The 18,862-nt window shown below is 35.2% G+C and overlaps 1 protein-coding gene and 1 long non-coding RNA gene across 2 annotated transcripts; one reads left to right on the forward strand and one right to left on the reverse strand.

The window, feature by feature from the left end:
- Positions 1–707: 707 nt before the first annotated feature.
- On the reverse strand, positions 708–11,284 carry LOC115962605. The gene is made up of 7 exons (XR_004085477.1): positions 11,209–11,284; positions 10,662–10,747; positions 3,623–3,969; positions 3,380–3,408; positions 3,230–3,291; positions 2,923–3,110; positions 708–902 (listed from the first exon to the last, which is right to left on the reverse strand). It is a non-coding gene; the product is annotated as an uncharacterized LOC115962605 (long non-coding RNA).
- Positions 11,285–14,426: 3,142 nt separating this feature from the next.
- On the forward strand, positions 14,427–17,039 carry LOC115966088. Its single transcript, XM_031085427.1, has 4 exons — positions 14,427–14,502; positions 15,656–15,832; positions 15,911–16,308; positions 16,377–17,039. The coding sequence occupies exons 3-4, from the start codon at positions 15,913–15,915 to the stop codon at positions 16,950–16,952; spliced, it is 972 nt and encodes a 323-aa protein (XP_030941287.1). The 5' UTR covers positions 14,427–14,502; positions 15,656–15,832; positions 15,911–15,912; the 3' UTR covers positions 16,953–17,039.
- The last annotated feature ends 1,823 nt before the right edge of the window (positions 17,040–18,862 follow it).

Genomic DNA, 18,862 nt, shown 5'->3' on the forward strand with positions numbered 1-18,862 from the left:
TCTTTTTATCTCCAAAAGAAAAAAAAAAAAAATTCTCTTGAGTTTATCCAAAAAATCTCTTAGCTAGCCGTGTAACCGTGTGAGTACATATCCTGCCATTAAAAAAAGTAAAATCAATTCTAATTAAACTCTTTGTCTTAAACTCAAAATCTTAAAACTTCCCACTGTGTTACAATTATTCATAAAGTGAAGTAAAAAAAATGTTGATATCAACATTAAGCTTTTGTGTCTATCCAAAAATAAATAGAAGAAAAGTTGATGAGAAAAATTAAATTTTTTTGTCTATCAAAAGATTGGTAGATGAAAAGTTGATAAGAATAATATATTTGTAATCAAATTAATATTATTATTAACTTAAAAATTATAAGAGAAGAAGATAAAGCACAAAAAATTATATCAATTTTTTTTTTAAATCTAAAAAAATTTCTACAATTTGGTGCAGCCATTTGGTGCAACCACAACTTCTAAGCCCAACTTTTATTATATAGTATACTAGTCGCTAACCTGTGCTATACACGGGAAAGTTCAGGAAATTTATTTTAATATATTATACGTATTTTTTTCTTTATTAAGCACTAATAAATAAAATTTGTATATTTGAACAAATAAATCAAGGTTTATAGTAACAATTTCCACATTAAAATTGCAATAATTTAACATCAAAAACTTACATACAAATAAATACAGAAATAATTTGTATGCTTATATGCTTCCACTTCTCATGGTTGGAAATCTTCATTACTTTATACAATTGTATCTTTGTATGATGTAATCTCATTTTTAAACTTAAGGCAAAATTAAATCATGGTCCCAAACAGCAACATAAAGTTGTTTTCAAGCCCCTGTCAGTGTTCTTTCTTTTCCATGGTACCCTAGATCTCCCAAAAGTGCAGCTTATATGCCTTGAAAAAGAAAATAACTTATTAACTTCCTTGACAATAACAAAGACCTCCACATGAAAATGTCCACTTAACAGAATAAAAATAATATTATTTAGTTTCACTAATCCACAATTGAATTTAGTAAGTCACATTAAAGATAACACCGAAAACTTTAAATTACATATAGTCCATCATTTCCATCAAGAAAATCAAAATATATGAGCATGTGGTTTGAAAATCATCATCTAAAGCATTGCCATGTCAAATAAAAAAAAGAATATATCAAGCATTGAGCACACACTTAACATGAAATGCAAAAACCTGGTCCTTTTTTAACTTGATAAGTGCAACTCTTTTATCTAACTTCAATATTAAAATTTGCAAAATAGGAATTTAATATTTAAAAAAAAAAATTATATCCCTTAACTTATTATTTAATGGGCAAAGAGAAAGCAAAGAGTTAAAAAAAAAAATGCTTTCACATCTATCTTAAACGTGAATCCTTTCTACTCTCTACACAAAGTCAATCACTAAGCTATCATGCATGAAAATGTTTATGGAGTGGTTTCACACCATTGGCATAAATGATATGCATTTCAAAGTGTTTTGATTATTCAACCTTCCATCAAACCCCATTTGTTCTATAGATCATCATGCACAATTCAAATTCCCATTCTCACTACTTTAAAGTAGCATCACATCAACAATAACAATATTAAAAAGTTAAGTGATATGATTATGAATCTTTAGTACTCTTCTCAGATACTGCCAATATGAATGAGTATTCATTCATCTAATAAATAATTTAATATGCATATGAGTAATCAAGTTAGTATGTGGAAACTTAATATGAAAATTAAATTTGGTGCATGCAAACATGTAAATATGACATTTCAATTTTAATTTGCATTCAACAGCATGTGATTGCAAACTCCTTAAAAGTGATGTGCACAACTTTTCTTTTTCTTTCTTTCTTTTCCAGCTGAATGTGCATTACCATTTTAGAATTTTCGCAAAGTATATTAGAAGATACTGTAAAACTGCAGAAAAAAAAATTGAAAGAAGTTGGAAACACACACCTAAAAAGAACCGTCAATTCAATAAAACACTCATTATATATTAATAAATTCATGATCAATTGTCTGTTAATTGTACATATCAAGAAACCAACTCTACCTCAAATTGAGAAGTGTGTCTTTGTGAGTTTCAGATTAGAGATAATTTTTTTATTCTTAGGTAACATATTTACTTGTTATAATTAGTACATAGCTAAAAAGAAAATCTGCTACAAAAATTGCACAAAATAATATAAATGAATCAATAAAAAAAAATGTGATTGTACTGCTGGGTTTATTAATTTTCAAGCTCACATTAATCTTCATCCATGGCTACTTTGGGATGTTGTTGGTCTAACTTTACCATCTATTAATTTTCTAACTTGTACATGCCAATTAGATTTTAGATTGTTGTCATGATACCCATTGACAAAGCATCAAATAGGGCCAAGAAAAGCCCTTCCACAAACCTTTTCTTTTAAAGTAATAGATAATAGGTCATATCAAATGGACTCATGGCAAACTATAATGGAATAAGCTTCAAAACCCTAAGATTTATAAGCTACTTAGGTAAAAAAGTAAATTCCCAAAGCCATAATCTATTTATTCTAAAGATAACAACACACAAATGCATCTAAATGCTAATAGTTCTATATAAACAAAGTTATAACTTAAAGAAATCAATAAAGACCTATAAAGAATATATAAACCAACTTAAATTTGAGAATTATCATTTACCAAAATATCAGTCATCTTAATCACAATATCACATAAAAACAATTATATAAATAAATTCACAAGTTTCAACTTATTGTGTTGTAAAATATTTCTAGTAAATTTTATTTATAATCAAAATTTTCCAACCAACCCAAACAATATCCACTTAAAGCTTTTTTCTTCTTCTGGTAGCAAATCTAAGTCATGGATGTTTATGAGGATAGAACAATAGACTACCACTTTAAAAAGGCTTAGACAAAGATACTTACCCAAGAGAATGAACTTTTGATGGAATCATTGATTTGAGAACTTCTACTTTTAAGATCCCCTTCAAAAAAAAGAAGAGTTCTGACATTTTGACCTTGGAGGATAAATTGACCCAAAGCTGTAATCATTTTGAGTTTTTCTTCTTGCAGACATTTCAGGGTTGGATGATTCCTCTACCTGCTGTCATCCACTGCCAAAAAAAAAAAAAAAAAATGAAACAAAGAGGAATAAGTTTCATATAATAAAGCTCTGACATAAATTTTCTATTTCCTATTGATAAACAGCGAGTTAGCAACTGATATGTCTTACCTGCACAGTACCGAGTCCAATTGGACCCTTATGGCCTGCACAATCTTAATGAGTAATGCCTCCTTAAAATCCAAAAAATTCAACTTCAGTTTCTTTACAATTAAGCCTAATAGTAATCGAGTAATTGAATAGCTTCGAGACAAAGTTTACCTGCAACATGTATGTGACAGTCTCAAAACCTGTATAACATAAATCACATCAAAATATACCTAATTAATTATACACAATGAGCCACAATTAATGAATACACATAACATCAAAAAAAAAAAAAATAATAATGAGGGCAAAACCTCTATGTGTATGATTTGGAAATTCACTTGAAGGAGTCACTACAATCCATATCAATAAAAGAAATTTGAAATTTGAAAAAGATCAGATTGTAATTTTTCATACATGAAAAATAGTCCAACATTAGAAAAGGATCCCAATTCTTCAGCAACTGATATGTCTTACTTGCACATCATCGGGTCCAATTGTACCCTTATGGCCTGCACAATCTTCATAAGTAATTCCCCCTTAAAATCCAAAAACTCAACTTTACTTTCTTTACAATTAAACCTGATAGTAATCAAGTAATTGAATAGCTTTGAGACAAAGTATACCTGTAAGATGTACACTGATAAACACAATCCAAAACAAACTTGGACTATGTTAAGGTCAAAAATTATCTTTATAAACCATGCCTCCAAGCCAAGCATTTTGTCGAACACTTTGAGGGTGATGGGGTTGGCCTCTTTTTTCTTCTCATGCATAATTTAACAAAATTAAATTTTTGCGCATCAATTATTGCAAAATGATAGAAGAACTAAGAATATTAAATTGTACTCATATTCTTCATGATGACAATAAAGTTTTAAAATAAGAGCTGAAGGGAAAAATATCAAAAGAATATAGTTTGAATGGAGAGAGAGAGAGAGAGAGAGAGAGAGAGAGAGAGAGAGAGAGAGAGAGAGAGAGAGAGAGAGACAATTTGAATGGGGAGAGAGAGAGAGAGAGAGAGAGAGAATCAACTCATATCCAATATCAGTTATATCCACTATCAATTATCAAATAACTCTTGTATGTAAATATCATACACTATAGCATTAGGGATAGATATCATAACGATGATAACTGACAAAATCACATATAGTGGAAAGTCTTGTGCCACTCAGTGGCAAGCTCACAAACATTAACAACTTCCACATCATCAAGTTTTACATGGATTGAGGCATTGTGTACACCATATAAACATATCAAGAATTACCTTACAATGCTCCTAATTGTATTACATTGGTTTGGGGTAACATTTAGCAAAATAAGAAAAATAATATCTATCTAAATAAAAAGTTAAGTCAAAACAAATATAATAGAAGCCATGAAGTTAGTGAAAACAAATTTTAAGAATAGTTAAAGTTCAAAATTAAATGTTTGTTAGTTTTTTCCAACTTAATTTTGTCATAAAATATGCCTATTCAAAATTGAAAATATTAATGTTGTCCACTATTCAAATTTGTGTAGTAGTAATTTAAATATCCTAGAGCTATATCAACCAAGAACCGTAAAGAAAGGCAAAGGGAGGCAGACTAATTTAAATGAAGAAAAATGAAGGCCTCTAGAAGAATTCAAACTCGTATCAATAGCAAGCATCACCTCCAACTTAAACATAAGAGCCCTTATGTATGTTAAAATTATCATGCACGAATATGTTTCTGGAGTGGTCTCACACCCTTGGCCCAAATGATATGCATTTGGCTGTAGTTTTTATTGAGGTCTTTGACTATATAATTCCTTAAGTGTTTACTTTTGGGTGGGTATACAGTCATGAGGTCTCTCCTAAATTTTCAATAAAACCCAAAACCAATGCACTATCATGGGCTTTCAAGTGGAAAAATACTAAAGCTTATAACTTTAAATATACATGCAAAATCACTACTTCTCTTTTTCATAATTGGATGACAAATGCAATCATCAAAATGTGATTTGATTAGGTCTTTTCTTTATTGTGCTTGATAAAACATGTATTTAGTGCTCAATGTTTGTTTTGTAATGATGATGAAGACACAATTGAGGACATCAAACATGCTCAGAATAACAATATGTGTTATATCATACCTTTAACAAGTGTAAAATAAGACAAAGTATTGTACCTGTCCAAAAATATGTCTAATTCCTCTATCAAAATTATCCATTGACTGCATACCTTCGTACATGATCAGATCTATGTATACAAAAGCTCCTCAACAACCACCTATTATTTTGTAATACAACTCTACAAAGTTTAGTTCATAATCCGCTCCTTAAAATTTTCAAAAATCAAATGAACTAACAACAAAAATCTAAATATTTTCTAAAACAAAACCAATAACTATTTAGCATCAAATCAACCAAGCGGGGCTCTTTGATGGTGAGTATGCTTAAAATTTTCAAAAATCAAATGAACAAACGACAAAAATCTAAAGATTTTCTAAAACAAAACCAATAACTATATAGCATCAAATCAATTGTGCCTAAGATTTTTATTGAACCCCATAAACAAAATATATCTACAACGCACAGCCCATATATATCACTGAAAATTCTAAAACCACAATCTAAATCAAAATAATTTTAGATTACCAGTCAAACAAAATAATTTTAGTGTGACCCTTCAATGAAATAAATTTAGCACAAATAATCCATTAAAATTTTGAAATTTAATCCAAATAATTCAAAAAAAAATTAATCACCAGGCCCATTCTTAGGCCTTTCAAAAACATGGGAACAGAAAACCCATTAAAAAAACACCATGGCTTTTGCCAAAACCTAACATGAACTCCAATGGCATGACCAGCATTGTCCTCTCTAAATAGGCCAAACATGTGATAAAAATATAGATTAGTGCAACAAAGATGTCCTCCACATTGGCATTAAGACTATAAGAATTATCAGCACCACAGGCCTATTTGCTTGGTGCATGTAACTCTAGAAGTAAGTTGGCCTATCTAAGCAAAGCTAAATTAGATTTGCTAAAAAAAACCTAGATATCAAACTTAAGTAAAGCTTGAAGCTAAAGCAAAACTTATAGGGTTGTCAGATTTTGAGGGTTGGGAGGCTCCACTACGAAATTCATCCATATCCACAATATTTTCTTACAAAAAGATAGGAATTGAAATCCCTAAATTGACTAAAAACCTAATTGGAGACATAATTAAAACTCAACTTTGAGCCTCTGTCCCATTTAAAAAAATTTCAATCTGAATTTTAACCCATATCAGTAACTATCATTTCATCAAATGAATAACTATGCAAATTTCATCATTTCAATTGGAAAAATCCTCAAATCTACATTTTAGTAGAAGGATCTCATTCCTAGCCAAATAATTTTTCCTTCAATACCAAGCAAAACAAAAACAAAAAACAAAAGATATATTATGTCCAGATAAAAGCAATCCTCAAGATTATTAAAACCTGATGTCACCAAGAGCACCTTAATGTTCCAAACATTCAACAACTATGCAACAATATTGGTTCCTAAGGGAAAAAAAAATGCACAACCCAAATATATAATCCAACAATATGCACAAAATGCTCTTCTTTTCTAATAAATCAAATCATTCACATAACGCATAAAAGAAGTGTTAGGACATATGTGATTCATGTTAGAAACATATGTTAACATTTTATGTAATTGGCTAATCCTTTGACAAAATGCACTTTACTTGTAATTGGGTAGATATAGGATGTGTTTAATACTTCAAGAAACATGTTGTTCAAGTCTAGTATTAAAGCCATAAAGATTGGACCAAGAAACAAGTGAAGAAAAGTTGTTCACTAAAGCTGGATAGATAGCTCGACAGCTACGAACAGATAGCTCGACAGCTGTCGACAGATAGCTATCTATCGAGGTTTCGACAGTTGTAGACAGATAGCTATTTATCGAGAATTACGAAAATCAGTTTTTCAAATTTGATTTTCGGCCCATGCTTTTGTATTTGTGTAGAGTTTCTTTTCTCACAACCCTAGACATATATAAGGCTTATTTTAAAGGCCGTAACATATGAGAATACAAGGAGAACATACGCAAAAGGTGACCGAGTGCCTTATTCTCTCTGAAAGAAGCTACTGTGTCTTTGCACCTTATGGTTTTGTAACCAAGTGCTTCTCGATCTTCATTGTTGATGAAGTGAAGAACTTTGTAGCCAACAATTTTCTTCAAGTTGGTGAGTTAGTCACGTACTGGGAGCCGTGCATCATTGGTTAGTCATGTACTGGGATCCGTGCAAAAATGGTGGCGTTCATATATTGAAGAGTTCAGAGATTCTGAAGCGGTAGAAGGTTTCTGCTGTAAGTTCATCTACAGGGATTGCAGAGTCTAAGGACAAAAGTTTTGTACTAGATTTGAAACTTCTCTTTACTATAATGAAACTAGTAGGAATTAAAACTTCCCTTTACTATAATGAAACTAGATTTGAAACTTCTCTTTACTATAATGAAACTAGTAGGAATTAAAACTTCCCTTTACTATAATGAAACTAGATTTGAAACTTCTCTTTACTATAATGAAACTAGAAGGTTTCACCCTAGGTTTTTTACTGTGAAACTAGTTTGTTTCATTGGTTTTCCTAGGTCATCATATCTTGTCTTGTTAATTCTATCAACTGGGGTCTAAATTTCCCAACAAGAAGAAGAAGAGAGATAGAGATAGACTTGGTGATGCCAACGGTGACAACCAAAAAGGCAACCAAACCTCTACTAGGATTCACTTGGCATTGGGACTGAGTAATTGGCATCATCATCATTACCTAAAACCGAAACTCAAAAAATAAGATTTAAAGAAAATCGTAGAGAACGAATTTCTTGAGAAGCAGATCAATCAAATAGGAAAGAGAATGACAGGGGGAATTATTTAACCTAATCGGCTCTGTGACTGAATCTGTCCATGGAGAATAGAGGCTAAGAGTGGAGACCAAGGAAACTCCTACATAGGCCTAGCACGTTGGTTGCCTTAGGTATAGGGTTTGCGTTGGGGAGGAATATTGGAGATACAAATTGATGATAAAACTTGGTTTCCAAGGGAAGCGAGAAGAGAAGGTTTTAGGGAAGTATCAATTTTAGAGAAGAGAGAGAAGAAGAAGATGGCATTTGGGATTGATTTTCAGAGTTGGATTTTGGGGAGAAGAGTAGAGAAATAGAGAGAAAGGATTCAGAGTCAGGTTGACTTTAGGATTTAGAGTCGGCTTTGGGCTTCTTCTTTTTTTTTTTTTTTTTTAATTTAATTAATTCTGATGTTGAAAATTGTGGGAGTTTCAAATGTTTCGGTTATATATATATACTAGTCACTAACCCGCGCAATGCACGGGAAAGTTGCTAAAAATGAGATCAAATCCAATATATATATTGTCTCATACATAAAATAGTTGGATCCAAAGCAAGTTACAAATTGTTCAACTTTACAATTAGAATCATTTGCAAATTAGACTACAAAATTGGGTAAAAGAATCAGTCGCATTTTACAAACTGTCCATCTTTTTATTGGTAGCAGAATCACTTGCATGTTTAAATTTGGTCTCAATGGATCAAGTGAAATCCTTCATCTAGATATTTCAATATCAGGATAGAAGATATGTTTTTGATAGGTAAGAATTAAGGTAAATAACAATTACACATATATATACATAACTCCAAAAAAATAAAATCATTTATTGAAGAAGCACAAAAATGTAAATTTTTCCAAACAAAACATCACATATAATGCATAAGCACAAGTCTACATAATTTTTTAATCATCCAAGTGTAGCAACATTAGAAGCAACCTTTAGGCTTCTTTCCTATTTCAAGTGTCTCCTAAACAAAGTCCTTTTTCCTTCTCAGTTCTTTTCATTATTCTACAACATAAAAATCATAGTCAATATGTATACATCTCATAAAATCTGTAAGCCTTTTTCCTTTTTTTTTTTTTTAAAGGAAAAAAATTCCTTCACCCTTCTTAGTTTGACTACAGAGAAATCGAAGTGAATGAAAGACCTTTCTAAAAAAATTAATAATTTAAAACTAAAAGGTCAAAGTTTACTTCTTTATGGTGTTTCACATAGAGTAGATACAAAACCATGTTTTTAATAAGAGTTCAAGTTAATTTCAAAACACAAATAGGTCCACTTCAATATAATGCAGCAAGAACCTTTGAGAATGAAACTACTACATACTTCAAATAATTGGAAACTTGTAAATGCATAACCTCGGTCATGATTAGAAAGACATTATCATGAATGAGTTCTAAAGTATAAACTACCAAATAAAATTGAGTGGCATCATATTAGGATGATAAACTATCCCACATTATTTATTTATTTTTTTACTTAAAAAAAATTCCATTGACAAATTGAAAGTACTTAAATAAAACTTTCATCAACAAATTCAGAACTATTGATTCAAAATCTAGCTATAATCATTCATGTTGACTTTTAAAAGTTCTACAAAATGACAATGTTACAATAGCAAACAAAGAAGCAATGTCACCAAGATACCCTCAACTATATAGATTTTCGTCCATTTGCATAGTCCATTATGTGATTGTTTTGTCATTGTACCAGCCATCATTAACAGTTTAACACACACACACATAGTGAAACTAATAGTAGCTAATTAATAAAACAAATAAAACAGCTATATAAAGATACTTGAATCCCAAACATACTAAATAAAAACCCACAATTATTCATAATTTGATTCATACAATTTTTCAATAACAATCAAAAAAATCATTATTACTATGAGAATGAAGATATCCTCAACTTGCATAATTAGCTAACATTACAACAACCCTATTTAGATTGGCTAGAATGAAATTGAATTTCCACTAATGAAATCCTGGCAACAGAGTATAAAATATTAAAATAGCAACAACTAAAAGTCCGTAGCTATGAAATTTGGAGTTAGAAGATTGCATAGCAAAGATCACTTGCTAAACTCTGTTTCAAAAATAACATAAAAAATGCCAACATTAAGATCAAATCAAGACACAACTAACTGCCCTAATATTTTTTAGAAGGACCTGCAATTATTTGCACAAAGCTACCCTTTATAACAATTCCTAACCCAACAACAACAGTATTTTGCAGAAAATGAACAGCCCAGTATACTTTAAATCATATAGTAGGTGGTGGATTCCATCTACTCATACCCGGCACTGGTAATAAATTAGTTTTGCAATCTAATTGTGATAGCCACCACTATGGTAGAATGTTATAATTTATAAGGAAATAGGGACCTTTTTTTTTCTAGTAATAATATCTCTCTATTTTTCCCCCACAAACTACAAACACTACCCTTTAAACAAATAATGCATAACAAATAAAATCAATCTAAGCCATCATATACAATTAATAGAAGCATTCAACTTTTATATTTGATAATTAAAATCATAATTTTGTTATCACATAACCAACAAAAAAAAAATGATTATAGATTATACCTTAGCACTTTGCCGAACACTTTGAGGGTAATGGGGTTGCCTCTATTCTCCTCTCATGCGATGAAGAACTATTACAGCGTAGGTTTCTGTTATTCATTTCAAGCATTCCACCATAAAAAATATATCTTGTTAAAAAAAAAAAAAATGAGAACATGGTCTCTAAAAATTAGAAGAAGACAGACAAAGACAGACCTAATAAGGCCAACCAAATAAAGTGTGAGACTAAATCAAAACCTTAATTAAAACCGAATCTAACCTAATTAGGTAAATCAAAACCAGCCAACCAAAATACCCAAAACTAAATTCTATTAAACGCCCAAAGGGGTTTGACGTTGGCAGGAGGTTGGACAATAATTTGGTTGTGCAAAGGCTTGAATCGACCATAAAGCAAATTAGTGAAAGGCTAGAGGGAGTTCTGCGTTTTAATGAGACTGAGGAGAAAGAAGAGGATTTGTCAAACAATGGTCGGTGAGATTGAGTAATGAGCCCTAAATGTGCTTATGTTATGTATTGTGCGGCAATGAAAGAATAAAAAAAAAAAATTTACCTACAACTATGTGGAACCGGAAGATGGAGGGAGACCGGTCTGATAGTGAAGATGGCTTCCTTAGATCTCTCTCTCCAACTGTCTCTGCATCTTATCGAAACATGTCGTACATTTGGCCAAAAGAAGAGACATCATGTTTCGGTGTTTTTTAAAATGACATGTCAGTAATTTGTGTAGGCGCGTGGCACAATAAGGCACAGTCAACAAAAAGTCAAACGTTTCGACTATTAGTTATTATATATATATAGATGATATAGATTAATAGTAACATTATTTTATTTAAGAATGAATAAAAATCAAATTTAAAATCAAATTACAGCTGAAAATCAATAAAAGAGACGCCATTATATGAAACAAACTTAGAGTGAGCACAAGACCCAAGTGCCGATTGACAAAAGATGGGACCCTTAACTACTGATTGGCAATTAAAGGGACTTTTCAAGTGCCGATTGGCACTTAGAGGAGATTTTGAATTTTTTTGGCTGTGAGGAGGTGGGAAGATAAAATTTAAAGAAGACTAGGACTGTGGATGCCCCAAAAAATTTCTTAAAGAAGGGCCTTTGTGAAATGGTTTTTCTCTTTTGTTTTTTTAGTTATTGCACATTGGGTCCTTGGCGACATGACACTTTGTGTGCATGTGAATCTAGGGTAAGGTGTGTGCATGTGAGATCCTTTTTCTTATTTTTATTTTAGGAGTCGCTACCAACCATTGGTTTTGTATAAAGTGTGATTGGTCACCTATTTGTTCATTTCTTTCTAAGTTACCTAATTAACTAAACCAATTTTAAGAGTTTAAACCAAAAGTCTCGAACCAAAGATTTTGGACTCAGAAATTCGGTTACGTGTGAGGAAGGTGTTAGGCACCCCACACCGCCTATCCAAATGATAGTACCCCATTTTAATTTAATTCTAACGTTATCTTTTTTCAGTGAAAAAATTGGATACTTAGCATTTTGGTTTTTGAAAAAATTTTGCACAAACAAAATACACACACACACATATACATACATATGTGTGAGAATTTTTTATTTATAATGTAGCACATGAATATTTATTTCAGGGGTTTATTTACAAACATATCATGTGAAGTAATATACAATAGCATGTGAATATTTATATACTACATATTTAGCATGTAACTACATATATACTATATATTTAGCATGGGAATATGTATATACTACACATGAATATTACAATGTAAAAATAAAAGAGGGAGTGTAAGAAAGGTAGAATGTTGTTGTCATCCACCATATTTTTTCTCATTTATCATGAAAAAAATACAATAGAAAGAAACATTAGTGCCAATAAGAGAGAGGGAATCATGTAAGCTTCATTGGTGCCTATTGGTTCAATGAAATTGAACCATAGGCACAAATATCTAAATGATGCAATTCTTAAGAAAAATTTTAAAACAACCACGCTTGAATGTGTAAAGATGAAAAGTTTAAAAACTAAAAAGAAATACACAAATTATTTTAAGAAAGAGATTGTTTGAAGAAAAAGAAACAAGTTTGCCCATTTTCTTTGTAAAAGACTTAAAAGATTTTATTGTTTTCATAAAAAGGACTAAAAAAAAGGGGGGGGGGGGTGGGGGGAAAGAACGTTGGCTTTAGAAAAGAGAGGTTAGAAAAATCATTTTTTGGTGAGGAAAGGTTTCATTTATTTTCAAGAAAATGGATTCCAAGGTTTGTTGGAAACCAAGGTTTTTCTTCATTTTTTTTTTTTTTTGGTAAATAGATGGAAAAAGAAAGAGTTTAGAAACTATTTTATTTTGAGAAAATTGTTGCCATGGTTCAATTAGAAACCTTGGTTTTTTTATCCAAATTTAGAAAGGGAATTTCAATTCAAAATTTTTGTAAAAAGATGACAAAAGGTTTTCTTTTGAATAAGCAAATGTTAGAATTGGGAGTCTCTTTTGTGAAAACAATAACTCTAAAAAAGGATTTCGAAAAGAGTTGACATTAATCAAAAGGGTGCCCATGGTTTTTTTTTTTTTTAAAGAGTTTGTTTTGAAAATATTTTTGTAAAAAATACCAATTTTGAAAAAAAGAGAATTTTGGGGAGGGATTGATTTAAAAGGTTTCATGGGTTTCACTTTTAAAGAAAAGGGGTTTGGATTTAAAAATCCCATGATTTTTATTTTGATGATAAATTTTTTAAGAAAAAGGAGTTTGTTTTGAAAAAAAAAAAAAAAAAAAGGAATAAAACACAATTCCAAAAAAAAAAAAAAAGAACATTTGGGGAAAAGATTGGTTTAAAAAGTCTCATGGGTTTTTCTTTTAAAGAAAAAGGGTTTGAATTTAAAAATCCCACGATTTTTATAAGAAAAGAAGGTTTGTATTGAAAACGTTTATGTGAAAATCCAATTTTAAACAAAAATAATTGTTTAAAATAAAGGTTTACATGTGATGAAGCCGAAAATAGTATCACCAGTGAGTCACACGTTCCTCGTACGATCAAACGGCACCTGCACAACGAAAAGGAAGAACCTAGCAGAGAGTACCGGTGTGGTACCGGCCAAACACCCTCCGAAGGTTAAGTTAGAACTATTCTCACTGCTCTAGAGTGCTAGAGAGGGTAAATTATGCGTACCTCAGTTTGTGAGGATGCTTGGGCTTTTATACTAGTAGGAGGTTGACCTCTTTACCTTGGAGTAGAAGTCCTTTCCTTATAGGAGTCCTTTTGAGCGTATTTTACGGGATCTTTTCCTTATGGGGATTCTTTAAATATTATCTAGCGTGGGAAGCAAGTAAACTTGTGCCCGGTCCGTCAGCCTCAATTTACCTCCGTCACCTTTATTATACCGTCAGCATTTGAGCCGTCAACCACGGAGTCAGCTGATCCTATGACCGTTAGCATAAGCACCGTCTGCTACGCCCAAAAGAAAAATTATCAAACCGTCGGCTTTATGTCCGTGTGGTTTAAGCTCTCCTTTTATCCTCATCAGTTGCCCCCTACTCTACATGTTCGACGAGTAAGACCGTCAATATGTGGAGTTAGAAAATGATTAGAGAAAAATCAAATATGAACGACTCCTCGATCTTCGAGCTATTAAATGCAAGGTCACGTGGCATTCAGTCGTTGGCCTCGTTTCTGGGCGCGGGCGTCGCCTCGCCTTCCGTGCGTTTTTCCTCTTGTATAAATACCACCCCCCTTGACTCATTTCATCATTTTAACCTCGCTGGTTTTTCAAGAGAGAATCCGTCACCCTTACTTTCAATTTGATCCGTCAGCTGCTATCAACACCGTCACTTTCAAGGTCGTTCCATCCGTTCAAGATCTGCTTCACCTGTAAGTTCCTCTTTCCTTTTCTTCGCTTTTTTTTTTTTCCTTTTTATTTTTGCCTGAAAAAACAAAGTCAGTCTAGGAACTTAGAGCATATCCGTCACTTGTAGGTAGTCAGATGTCGAGTGACGCGTCGAGTGACCAGTTGTCAGTCCGCGATGGAGCGGGCTACGACGAATTCTTTGGCTCAGGTCAAGAGTCCGACGGCTTTTCTGAATCGTCAGGAAAGGAAACGTCAGCCCAGTCCCTTAGTATTGATGTAGAAGGCCAAGTTGAGGAAGTGAGGGATAAAATGTTAAGTGAGGTTGAGGTCGAGAGGAGAGACGAGGAAATTTGTGTTGACGGGAACGGGGATGAAGGCGACGAGGAGTCGGATAGTGACGGGAGTAGGGACGAGGGTAACGAGGTTAGTAGTGACGGAAATGAGGATGAAGGTGACGACGAGTCCTGTGATGGAACTTCAGGGAGTTCTGGAGGTAACCGTCCCTTCATCCTCCCGGAGGAGTGGGCCGTCAATAAATTCCTTCCAAAGATGAGCAACAGAGTTTTTAACGAGTTGCGTACCCGTTTCCAAATCCCAGACCACATTCCTATCCGTCTCCCTAGAAAAAATGAGAAGTGTTATACAGGGAGGACTGCTGATGTGGGGATGTACGATGCCATGTTTGCTGCTGGCCTTAGATTACCACTGACGGCTTTACACCGTCAGCTAGCGGATTTCTTGGGATTGTCCGTCAGCCAAATTGCTCCGAATGCCTGGAGGATTTTTATTGGTTCTGAGATCCTTTGGGGTCGCTTGAGTGGGGGGAACCGTCAGCTTTCGCTGGACGAGTTCTTTTATTGCTACAGACCCCAGCATAAAGTATCTGCCAAGGGGACCTACCATTTTGCTCCACGTGAGAAGAGCTTAAGATTAGTGTTTGATATGCCAGACTCCAATAGAAATTGGAAAAATAGATTTTTCTTCGTTAAAGGGACGGACTGGGTGTGCCGTCCAGGTGAGTGGGATACACTGCCCGGCGGTTATTTTGACAACACTTGGGCCTATATTAGGGAGTCAGGTTGCCCCCTTGTCTTTCTTCTTACCGTCTTTTTTCATTTATCAGGGAGTTTTCTTAAGACCGTCTCCTTTAACACCCTTTGCTCCCTTTTATTCCAGCTAGCGCTCGTCCGGAGATATCTGACGAACAAAGGGAATTTATCCGTCGGATACTTGGCATACCGCTTGAGCAACGGAAGTGTAGGGACTTGATCACCCTAGACACTCTCCATTTGTATTGTGGGGGTCCAGAGCCGACGGTTGAAGCTCGGAAGTTGGAAGAATTTTCTCGTAAACGTAAGTCGAAGCCTTACATGACCCGTCGGTTTATTTCTTTCGTCGGCTATTACTGATCCGTCAATTTATTTTGTGTAGAGATGGAAGCTGCGAGGCAAAGGGTGAGGGCCGCTGCAGCCCGTAAGAAGGAGGAGGAGAAAGCTAAGGGAAAAGAAGGAGCGTCAACCCCTCATTCCTCTTTGAAGAGTTCAGTTAAGAGGAAGGCTGACGGAAAGGACGATCCTCCTTCTAAGAAGGTAGCCGTCAGTGCAGGGGATGGGCCTACCATGAAGTCGCCTCCCAAGTCCGGTCACGGTGCTGGGAAAGGAGTGATGACCTCTTCCGGTCCCGTCACTGAGGGACCCCGTTGCTTGCTGACCCACAAGGATTATGCTGTTGAGGGGGTAGAATCCCTCATAAAACAGACGGATCTGGACCCTTGTGCTCAGCTAGGGACGGAAGATTTGGGCGCGTCAGCTTTCTTTGACATAGCACGGGTATGCTTTTTACTTCGATTAATTTAATGTTTACCTTGCTTTATGGCTGACGGTTGTTCTTCATTCAGGCCTTGGTTCGTGTAAAGGCACTTCAAGATCGGTGCATGGCCAAAGAAGGCGTCGTTTCTCGGGTTAGGAGGCTTAACGCCAATCTGATGGATCAGCAAGCGCAATATAAGGAGGCCGTCCGTCTCTTAAACACAGAGCTGAAGGATGTAAAGGAGAAGTTGGGAGAGGCTGAGGGTCAGCAAAAGAAGCTTGAGGAGGAGATTCCATCCTTACGTGCACAAGTAGAGACGGCTGGGGCTGACGCGGTCGAAAAATTCAAGACAACCCAGTCTTTTATTGATTCCTGCGCTGATTATTATGGCACTGGTTTCGACGATTGTCTGAAACAGGTGGCGTCAGCCTATCCAGAGTTGGATCTATCCGGAATTACCATGGATGCTTCCGTGCCGATGACTCCTGCTCGTGAAACTGTTGCTGACAAAGGTGACGGACCCCTTAATTTGGACTCTTTGCTTAATGACGTCGGAGTTATTTTGGCCCAGCCAGCCGTCACTATCCCTGCCGAGTCTTCAGATGCGGCACAAATTGCCAAGGATAGAGCTGACGGGGTCTCCAAGGATGCTCCTGCCACTTAACCCTAGCCTTTCTATTGTAATTTTTGAACAATGTTTTTAAATGCCCTTTTGTTTATTGGGCTCTTTTACTTGTAACTCTATCTGCCCCTTTTCATGGCACTTGTATCCGTTGCTTTTGAACATGTATACTGATTCTAATTTCTTATGGTCCTATTTATTTGATGAGATTGTTACTTTTTGATTTTTTAGCCCCCCTTTTTTGTCATTTCTATGGGTTTTTTAGAACCATGTTTGTAAGTAGGGTCTTACTTTTTTGTTAGACCGTCATCTATTGGACCGTCTGCCTTATAGGTCCGTTAGTTCTAGGACCTGGTCCATATAATGATATTTTCATCTATTGGATCGTTGACTTTTTTGGACCGTCGTTTTCTTGGCCTCAGCCTTGACGTTTTTGACCGTCAGCTTTTTAGCCTTGGTGTATTTAACACTTTCATTAATCCTTAGTTTTTAGGACCTCGTCCATTTGATGATTGTTTCATCTTTTGGACCGTCGGCTTTTTAGATTTCCCGGACCGTCGGCCTTAGCCTTGACGTCTCTGACATCTTTTTTGGCCCGTCAGCTTTTTTAGCTTTGGTGTATTTAACACCTTCATTAGTCCTTAGTTTTTAGGACTTCGTCCATACGATGATTGTTTCATCTTTTGGACCGTCGGTCTTAGCTTTGATGTCTTTGACATCTTTTTGGTCCGTATGTTATGGACTTAGCGGTTTTGGCCGCGAACCTAGTAGACCGTAGAAGAAATACACTTCAGTAATTTCTGAAAAACTCCTCTTATTGTCATGCATTCAAATGAAAGTAATTAAAACCAAATCCTGCCCCTTGGGCTAAAAAGAAGAATTGTTGCAAAAGATTAAAGTAAATGATAGTTTTGAGGAGTGAGACTAAAGTTTTGTAAAATAAGAAAAATTGAACTTCGTGCTGCCGCTCCTACTGGTAGTATTTTCGTAGGTGCTCGGTGTTCCACGGGTGCGGCAGTTTCTTTCCTTCCAATGTCTCAAGATGGTATGTGCCTTTCCTTTGCCACGACGTGACTCTGTAGGGTCCTTCCCAATTGGGGCCGAGTTTCCCTTGGGTAGGGTCTCTAGCGGCGCCCATGACCTTTCTAAGAACAAGGTCTCCAACCTGGAAGTCCCTGTGTCGAACCCGGGAGTTGTAATGTTTAGCCATACGGTCCTGGTACCGAGCGAGCCTTTGTTCTGCTATTGCCCTGATTTCGTCTATTAGGTCCAGCTGTAGTCGCATAGCCTCATCATTTTTGTTTTCGTCGTGGTTGTGCACCCTGTAGCTTGTGAGCCCAACTTCTGCTGGAATGACCGCTTCTCCTCCATACGTCAGTCGGAATGGTGTTTCTCCTGTGGGTGTCCTTGCTGTCGTCCTGTAAGCCCATAATATGCTTGGCAATTCATCGGGCCATATACCCTTTGCCCCCTCGAGCCGAGTCTTGATAATTTTGAGCAAGGATCGGTTCGTTACTTCGACTTGGCCATTAGCCTGAGGGTGGGCGGGGGAGGAATAGTGGTTCTTTATTCCTAGTTGTGAGCAGAAATCTCGAAAGGGGTCGTTGTCGAATTGCCGTCCGTTGTCCGAGACGAAGACTCTAGGGATTCCAAACCTGCATATGATACATCTCCAAACAAAGCTTCGTACGTTTTTCTCCGTGATTGTGGCCAATGCTTCAGCTTCCACCCATTTTGTGAAATAGTCGATCCCCACCACCAGGAACTTTAGCTGTCGTGCTGCTGTAGGGAAGGGTCCCATGATATCTAAGCCCCATTGTGCGAACGGCCATGGGGCCGTCATTGGGGTCAGCTCTTCGGTTGGTTGCCTAATAATGTTGCTGAACCTTTGGCACTTGTCGCAGGCCCTGACGTAGGCTTCGGCGTCCTTCTGCATGGTGGGCCAATAGTAC

This window comes from Quercus lobata, chromosome 10 (genome assembly GCF_001633185.2).
Source record: "Quercus lobata isolate SW786 chromosome 10, ValleyOak3.0 Primary Assembly, whole genome shotgun sequence".
Classification (NCBI taxonomy): Eukaryota; Viridiplantae; Streptophyta; class Magnoliopsida; order Fagales; family Fagaceae; genus Quercus; species Quercus lobata.